This window comes from Peromyscus eremicus, chromosome 4 (assembly GCF_949786415.1).
Source record: "Peromyscus eremicus chromosome 4, PerEre_H2_v1, whole genome shotgun sequence".
Classification (NCBI taxonomy): Eukaryota; Metazoa; Chordata; class Mammalia; order Rodentia; family Cricetidae; genus Peromyscus; species Peromyscus eremicus.
Window position 1 is genome coordinate 85,676,616 of NC_081419.1, and position 9,975 is coordinate 85,686,590.

General features: G+C 35.9%; 1 protein-coding gene across 1 annotated transcript; it reads left to right on the forward strand.

Annotated features, from left to right (window-relative positions):
* Window positions 1-3,711: 3,711 nt before the first annotated feature.
* On the forward strand, window positions 3,712-4,650 carry LOC131908439 (olfactory receptor 4F6-like). Its single transcript, XM_059259483.1, has one exon. It carries the CDS (start codon window positions 3,712-3,714, stop codon window positions 4,648-4,650), a length of 939 nt encoding a protein of 312 aa, XP_059115466.1.
* Window positions 4,651-9,975: the final 5,325 nt, after the last annotated feature.

Consider the following 9,975-nt stretch of genomic DNA (forward strand, 5'->3'; position numbering starts at 1 on the left):
ATAAATCATACTATGCAATAAAATGTCAAGTGTTACTTTTCTTTAAAAATACTTTGGTTTCCTTTCCTTTCTCAGCAAATACTTATTAAAACAGCTAGTATTTCCCTCTTTAAGGCCATGGGATTTTGAAGTACAATTCCCATGGTAAATGGTCTGGAGACTTAGGTCACCAGCCGTCAGGTGGCCACCAATTGCTGTTGTCAGGTTATAGGTAGCTAGAGCATTGGTAAGAAGCATTAAACATGCAGTATCCAAGAGGAAGACACTTTCTAACAGGTAAAGTAATAGTGGAAATATTACTTTCTAGTATTAGAGAATACTGGTGAGTAGACATTGATAGCACACTAAAGTTACTGAACACTAAACAAGCATCCATTCATGGTGGACATTCTTGAAGTCCCAAAGCAAATATAGAAGTTGTGTTGCAGCCGGGCGGTGGTGGCGCACGCCTTTAATCCCAGCACTCGGGAGGCAGAGCCTGGCGGATCTCTGTGAGTTCGAGGCCAGCCTGGGCTACCAAGTGAGTCCCAGGAAAGGCGCAAAGCTACACAGAGAAACCCTGTCTCGAAAAACCAAAAAAAAAAAAAAAAAAAAAAAAAAAAAGAAGTTGTGTTGCACTAGATAACCCTAGGTTTCATTTTGATTTTCAAAACAATTTTAGAGTCTGGATCATATTTTCTTAGAAACCAATGAAAATGTTAAAAAAAATAATCTTGGAAAGTCCAGATTAAAGCAGGAAAAGTACCAATACACAGATTCTAAAGACTTGACCACCTCACAGAGAGATGTTCTGCACGTAGTGGCTGCTGGGGGTTTCACACAGTGAGCAGGTATAAGAAGACTCAGGAAATACCCCCTTCACGTGCCATCTTTGATTCTCTTGTTTTGCTTGTTGTGTACCTGAGCCTGGTCCTTCATCATAGTCTTAGAATGGTAGGTCAGTTTGAATGCAGCAACATACCAAGCCTTTAAGTTTTATTTTAATTACTTCTGTTGTAGCCTTTATAGTGTTGTCTTGCTTTATTCTACCTTCTCTAACATTTCCTTTCTTTGTCCATGTCCCTCTCCCTCATCTCTTCTCCTTTAGTATCAGTCAAATAACTGATACGTTTTAAAGTAAGTAGCAATGGACTGCTCATAAATGTGAGTTTTTATGTTCGCCATGAATCTGTTATTGAGGACACTCTTTGTAGAGTGGCATATATTTTCTCGCATTTTAAACCTTTACTATAAATTTAAATGCTAGTTTGGATAAATCTGAAATTGCTTCATTGAATTTACAGGTCTGCTCTTCTTGAACCTAGTATTTTGTATTTACAAATCCACTTTTGATTAACACTGATGTAAGATTCTTTTAGACCATTTAAACAATATAATAATATAGAACTTAAGAAGTGAAAGCCACATGAAATCCTACCTTTGAGCCTTCACCATTGATGGTGTTGTTTGGTGTATCTTCTTGAGGAATATTTAAATTCAAACATGTTTACAAGTAGTCATATTACTATTTTTACACTTTCTCTTGTTTTTCAGTTAAGTAGAAGTCCCTCTAGACTTGTATATGTAGAACTATTCAGGTGAGTTTTAAAGTTTCATATTATTTCCTTGTATGTACATACTGAAATTAATAGATTCATTATTTACACTTTTAAACTATATTCTGTGTGTGAGTATATTTGCCACATGTTTAACATTCACTCTTGTAATAATGCCTACATTTTAAAAACTACTAAATGTCAATTTATAATACATATGCAATGTACAAAATGAGATTTCATCTTCAAGTCTTAAAAATATTGGGGATCTTTGGCTGATCTATCTCTTCCGACCTTCCAAATCTCTCCTATTCTTCCCATACTGATTGGCAAAACAGAAAGAGAATGACTAATGATGGATGTAAGAGCTGTTTGACTTGTTTGCTGTATGTGTTCATTTTGTTATGAGTTCCCTATACAAATGGTACTATTTTTCCAAGCAGACACATTTTTGGTAATATGTTGACGATCTTATGAGTATTTATATTCGGATTGAATGATGACTATATTTTTATACATATGAAGACAATATTGTCAGTAAGAACAATTTAAATATTTAGAAAATAAAAACAAGGGAGAAAAGAAATACACAACTTTTTTAGCAGTACTTGGCTTACTTTTTTTAAATTTTATAATTTAATTTCATTTTACATATCAGCCATGGATTCCCCTTTGTTAGGGCTTCTTTTTTAAACTGAAACCTTTGTGGTTTAATAGAATATTTGATTCATCCACACAATTAAAACACATTGCTTATGTATATATTTTGTAGTCCAGAATATCAGTATTTTAAATTTGTAAATGGCATTTAATTCCTTTAGAGTATTGATTATAGGCTCTATACAAAAAAAAAAATCTCTTCCCATTCACCTCAGTGATTGTCCTAGTATCCTTGCTCAGTCTTGCTATATTTCACTAGGTGTTTACCGTATAAATTTCCATCTGTGTCCACATGGCAGGGCCTCCTCACATCACCTCTGCAGTGTTGCCCTTTGGTTATGGGACTTACTAGATATCTACAATGAACAATGTGTCCATCCTGACTTCCTCAATTCATTCTTAGAGCATCTTAATGCAGGGAGCCAGGCATGAAGTAGAGTGATGACATGGAAATGGCAGTCATGCGGAGGCTGGAGGAGACCTTGCTGGTGTCTGTAAAGTGGGGAGTGCAGATATAGGATGGTCAGTTATCTATTACTCTGACACATGCAAACTCACTGAAACTTGAGCTTACTGTTCCAGCTGAACTGGAGGCTGGCACCCCCAGCATCTGCTTCTCCCTGCACTGATACAAGCATGTGCCACCACACTCGAATTTCAAGCCGGTGCTGGGTATCTAAACTTAGGTCGTCACGCTTGCATGGCAAGCCTCTTGCTCAGTGAGTCATCGCTGCAGCCCTATTTCTGTTTCATATCTGAATGATTATTTGGGGTCAACTAAAATTCATGATGGGAAGCAAATATGGTTTACAAGTTCCATTTGTTACAGCTTGGTGTGAATAATTCATCAGCTCCCTAACACTGTATATTTCTCCACTTGGGCTACAGCAGATTACTTGGAGTCCTCCTTTCTATTTTTGTATATGACCATTTGAAAGTAGTAATTATGATCAAGCTACTGCTTAGTAAACTTCACAAGCTTATTATGGGTTTCAGTGAAAAATAAAATTTTAATCGTAGATCCAAGATTATGTCTAGCCTGCCCTCCATTCTGATCTCCATCACTATTCTTCTCACCTATTTGTCTACCTATCTTGGATTCTTTGTGTGAACCAGTTCCAAAGATTGGAGTTCTCCACTTTCTCTTGAGTAGTAACAAGGCTATTATCAGTGAGTGAATACCACTGTGATGAGTCACATAGCTGAGATACTTCAATGTGCTCTTCCTTAAATGTATTGTCAGAGTAGATGCTGCAATTTACTTAGCTCCCGAGGAACTAACAGTGCATTTTTCACATGAATTTGACCTAGTTCCTGGCAGATAACTATCGACTATTTGTTGCACAGAAAAACGATTTAAGGAATTTTCAAAATGCTTTCTAGTGATAATAAAAACTTACTTACATTTAATTCAGTCAGAAAATACTCTGAATTGTTTTTTAAACTATATATTGATAACACATTCTTTTTAAAAACCCTTGGTTTTCTGTCCCTTAGGTAACAGCAAAAAGAGTAAATGCTTAAAGTAAATTACACAGAGGTGTCTGAATTTGTGTTTCTGGGACTTTCAACATCTAGACCAATACAACATTTCTTCCTTGCCTTCTCTATGGTGTTTTATGTAGCCATTGTGCTGGGAAACACCCTTGTTGTGCTTACAGTGGCCTTCGACCCACATTTACATTCCCCTATGTACTTTCTTTTGGGAAACCTCTCATTCATTGATTTATGTCTTTCCACCTTAACTGTTCCCAAAATGATTTCTGACCTGTACTCTGGGCACAATACCATCTCATTCCGGGGCTGTGTCTCCCAGACATTTGTCCTTCATGTATTAGGAGGATGTGAGATGGTATTGCTGATAGCCATGGCCTGGGACAGATATGTGGCCATATGCAAGCCCCTCCACTACCTGACCATCATGAGCCCACGGACTTGCCTTTTGCTTCTTTCTGGTGCTTGGATTATTGGGTTCCTGCATTCAGTGGCCCAGTTAGCTTTTGTTGTCCATTTGAGATTTTGTGGTCCTAATAAGATAGATAGTTTTTACTGTGATCTTCCTCAGTTTATCAAACTGGCCTGCACAGAGCCACACAAAATGCAGTTCATGATTACTGCCAATAGCGGGTTTATTTCCGTAGGCACCTTCTTCTTATTGATTATCTCCTACATTGTTATCCTTCTCACTGTAAGGAAACATTCATCAGGTGATTTGTCCAAGGCCCTCTCTACACTTTCTGCTCACATCTCTGTGGTGGTTTTGTTCTTCGGACCATGCATCATTGTGTACATGTGGCCATTTCCTACTTTCCCAGTGGATAAGTTTCTTGCCATTCTGGACTTCCTGATTACGCCCATCCTGAACCCTGCAATTTACACACTGAGGAACAAAGACATGAAGGTGGCAATGAGGAGAATGATTACTCAGCTATTCAATCTGAGGAAAATGTCCTAATCTACAGAAGCACAAAATGCATCTTTGACTACTCTCCTATAAGAGTAGCTGAAGACTGCTATGTTGAGATAATTTATTTTCCTTTATTCAGCAGTTTAAAACTATTGGATAGTTTGTTTCAAGTTAACAGACAATAATGGCATACTTAATTGCAGCTGATTATTCATTTTGTGCTGACTATACTTTTATTACCCATAGAAAAGCTAAAAAGAAATTAATAAATTTCCATCAATAATCTATATTTGAAAAGCTGCTTTTATAAGTTGGTATCTTCTTATCTTTCTTGAGGAAAAAAAGAAATTTGTATCTCATAACATTTATATTTTGCCAAGCAAAGTATGTTCACTTTATTTGCTGATTCAGGATAGTTAGTACATTTTTCTGACATTATACTATCAGTTTGAAAGAAATGTAATGTGTTGAATAAATTCTGAAAATATCTTATATTCTAAGAAATTGGAGCTTTTGCTGGACTTCACAGCCAAAGTTCATAATACACCTTGAAGTTACTTAATTTGTGACCTGTAATGTACTGTGTACTCAAACTGTTTAACCTGGATTTTAGAGAACATTGTGATAATCATCCTTCCTTACATGGACTTCCATGTAAACAACTTTTACAACCTAAGCTGAAATCTCAAATTGTGTGTTTTTCCAAGCCCCTGGCCCAGATATGTGTATCACTTACTGAAAGCAACAAATGCAGAAGTGGAAAGTACCTTCCTAAAAATCAACCATAGAGGCTGAAAACAACCATTTATGGTTATTGGTTGATAATCAATGATGTTTGTTTTCTGGGTGAGTAGGGATCAGTTGGAGCCAGTGACTTAATCCCTTGTAAAACTCTGTTAAAAAAATACTGTAAACTGTTCCATTCCTTCACCATGTGATGGTTTCTCTGCTGTTCATAAATAGCGAAGTCTTTTGTTACATATGACAATAACATCACACACAGACAGATACCACTCACACACATAGCTCATAAAACACACACACACGAGCACACACACACACACACACACACAGGGTAGACACAAAGATACAGTGACAAACATCCTACAAGAAAGCTTTTACGCAGGCACAGAATCAGACTCAAATGACAGACAGAGGACAGAAAACTCAGAGAACATACAATAGAGAATTCAACTCTGGACTCATTTTTGTTTAATAACTCTAAAATGAAATACTTTTATTTCTTTCCTTAAAACAACACTGATGCATTTTTGGTATCTCAGATCTAATCCCTAATGCTTTATAATCTGCACACTAAAGAAGATTGCATCCCCTCCTCCAGAAACCACTAGCCTCCAATAGTCTCTCTGTGAGGCCGCTTCCACAATACTTGATGCTGGTGGCCCCAGTCCCGTGCAGTTCTTATGCAGCTAACCACAACTGCAGTGAGTTCATGAGTGCAAGAGCTGTGCCACATTCAGAAGATGCCTGTGTGTTGCACATCTCCCAATCTTCTGACTTAATTCTTTCTGCCCACTTTTCTGCACTGCTCCCTGATGTTTGGAGAGGGATATGTGGGTGTTACATATAGGACTGAGCATTCTACAATCACTTCTTCATAGCACTTTAGCCCACTATGGGTTTCTGTATTAACTTTCCCTGACCCGTACCTCCACCACAAGCTACAATAAGAAGCTTCTTGGATGAAGGCAGATGACCACATTAATCTTATATGGTGAGCCAGAGCTTGAGTATTCTCCCTTCTCCATGACATCTGCTTTTACATTTTTTTAAAATCTAAAAATCCTTTCGAAGTTTTAACTTTGTTTTAATGTTTGCTAGTTTTACTTAATTTACTTTTACTATAATTTTTTTAAATTGGCTTATCTGGCGGCTAGAGAGATGGTTCAGTGATAAAGAGAACTTACTGTTCTTACAGATAACTGGGATTCAATTCCCAGCATCAAGTGGGCCATAGCTTTATGTAACTCCAGCTCAAAGTATCCTATTGCTTCTTTTGGCCTGAGTGAGTGTTGTCATGCATGTGCACAAAGACACACTCACATACACATAAAATATAAATGAATATATTTTTTAATTTGACAGTCAAGATATGCCCATTAGTACAATAGTGTCATGGCTGGTCTGGGAATAACCAACCACATTCTGCCTAGATTTAACGTCTGCTCCATGGGATAAACACATTCTAAAGTTTAAATGAGAAAGTATCATCACTTTTTCTCAATTACAACTTAAGTTCTTATATCGTTAGTTCTCAGATTATATTCTCTTTGACATTGTTTTGGCCATTCTATGTTCACTTCTGCATGAGAACAGTATCAGGTTGAAACATAACAGGGTATGTCTTATTGCTCCTACAATCAATAATATTGGGAAAAGGTGGATGTAATTAGAAGACATTTTTAACAATTGCTAAAATCCATCTAGTAAATTGCCCTTATACTAAATTATGCTGCATATGCAATTTATTGTACATGATAAATTATTCTTCCATTATCTTTTCCTCGATTAGTGATATGCATAGAATTTGTACAATCAAATTTCCAGAATGCTAAAGAATAAAATACAGAGAACAATGATGCCTACTTGTTCACCTGAATCACAAGAAACAGAAGGTTAAAGAGGGGCTTAAGTTATGCACACAGTGGTAGGCTGCCAGTGCCACCCCGGGTGTCTCTGTCCAGCTCTATTTAACTCATGACAGCCACCTAGGACTGGAATTCACATGTTAGTTCAATTTGAAACACTGTACATAGAGAAAATAATGTTGTTCTCTTTTCACAGACACATGTTTAACCATCCTCATCATTTTGCTTTTAAATAACATTCTTTATTGCATTTTACTAGCCTGACTCAAATCTAAGTTTGATAAAGCATCAGTCACTTGAGGGCTAAACTCAGAGAAAGTAGGTGGATAGGAGATTCCCCCAGGAAAATGCTAAAGAAAGCCTTCCCAAGTTGGGGTTCTATTTAAAACACAGAGCTGCAATGATTTTCCACAAAGAAGCATTACTATGCAGCATTCTACACTGAGAAAGAATTCTCATTAAAGTTGGTCAATGTAGAAAATGAGCTCAACAGCATCTCGGGGCAAAGACACAAGCTAAAACAATGTCATTAGCCAAGAAGAAACTGGTTTCATAGGTAATTCCTTTAGGTAAGTGCATGACAAACTTTTTGATTTAGGGGTATCACATCCATCTAATCAGCTAATTCAGAATATTTTCCCTGTGGCATTTTTATACTCCTAAATATGGATCTTAGAGTTCCAAATATGCTATTCATGTGGGTCCCAACCACAAACATTATAAATTTTTCTCTCCAGTGAGTAGTTTTGGGACTCATTTGTTGCAGTTTCACACACACACACACACACACACACACACACACAGAGAGAGAGAGAGAGAGAGAGAGAGAGAGAGAGAGAGAGAGAGAGAGAGAGAGAGAGAGAGAGAGAGAGAGAGAGGAGTCCTATATTCCTACAAGGGCCCATGAAATTAACTTGGAGTGCAATGACTTTCAAATGGAATGCAAGATCCTTTGATCCTGATATTTTCTAAATAATTTCAATTTTTTCCTCTTTTAGCACTTAAGCAAAGTAGTGAATTCAGATGTGCTCAACTGTTAACATCAATGGGATAACATACACTCCACTCTGATGACAAAAAAATAGTTGAAGTGTTTTTAATAATGTGAATATTATAATAATGTGAATATATTATAATATATTCACATTATTTAATAATGTGAATCTCTGTTCAACCTCTGTTAATTGTGTGTGTGTGTGTGTGTGTGTGTGTGTGTGTGTGTCTAGGTATGTGTTCACCTCCAAGATGATGAGTCTTCTGTCATCTTTATGACTTAATTTTCTTGAATTCAAAGTTTCTACAAGAAGCCAGACAATCATTACTGTATATTATAGGTCTGCCATTTTCTGCTAATATGAATGAACAAAGCAAGATTTAACATCTACAATGGTGAAAAAAAAGATGTTTACTTAAATAAATAGGGAAAGAAATTTTGAAGAGAACAATTTAAAGTCTCGAGACTATTTTATCTAGTACCCACTGAGATTAATATAGATAATTTATTTAAGCTTTGTTAAAGCTTACCTGAGCTATAAAATAAACATAGAAGTTATTTCTTAATAAAAATAGTAATAAGGGAAAAGGTAGCTTATATTTCCCTCCCAGAATACATTATTAAGTTCATTCTGTAATTCTACAAATGAAACTTTTTTCTAATTACTACAGATTTAACAATGTACAAACCTACTTTATATAATAAATTCTATTTGACCATCCCATATTCTTGGGTAACAAGTCTATTTCCAATTACTTTATACTTTCACAAATATATAGTAATATAAAATAGTGTAAAAGAAATCCATTCTAACTTTCGCTATCCTGTTTCCTTTAAATATAGATACATGAAATAGCATGGCAGGGTCAGAGTTAAAAAGGTTTATTTTTTCAATGATCCCTTTGCCCTGTGAAGTCGCTGTGACTCATGGTCCCATCGCTGAGGCTGAGAAGCATTTCAGTCCACATCAGCCACAGGGTTACCATAGTATCAGGAAGTATCATAGGACAAGATGGAAATGGTTTCTGAAACTTTTGACCTTAAAGAGAAATCTTAACCTAAAGTTTAAAAATAATTTCCAGAGTTGGAAAGATGACTCAGTGGTTAAAAATACTTGAAGAGGATCAGAATATATATTCAATGACCTCTTCTAGCTTCTCTGCATATCTGCACACATTTATCATACACACATTCAAACACACACACACACACACACACACACACACACACACACACACATATAAATCCTAATGTTAGTCTATGTCTCTTCTGTAGAATGTAATCATTTAGAGACTTTAGTCACCCAAAGTTTTTTTTATAAGACATTTAATAAGATTATCAGAAATCCACAGTCTCCATATTGGCCTGCATTTATATCAACCAGCAAAAGATATGGTTTTTATTACTCATTCATATTCCAACATATTTGTAATAAATCACTTAGCATATTTAAATGAACTCATAACTAACTAATTTTTACTGTGTTCATTCCACTTTTCATTTTAATTTTAGTTTAACTGATCACAGCATAATTTATATAACTTTATGATCTCCATGGCTCAAACGGCAAACTGAATCTTCTGATAAGACCACAGGGGGCCCTTTCCAGAATATTTCATACACATGTGCACTGGTTGTATTCATTTTTATAAAGTAATTATTACTTTATGACTTTCAGTCATTTTATCCATAGGCATGGTTGGATCTCACATTTTGTTTAGTGTTTAAATATATTTCAGAAGTTTGTATTTTTCAAGTGAATGCATATAT

Bases quoted from the DNA above. Each gene is read 5' to 3' on its own strand.
- LOC131908439 (XM_059259483.1), top strand. From the start codon at position 3,712: ATGCTTAAAGTAAATTACACAGAGGTGTCTGAATTTGTGTTTCTGGGA.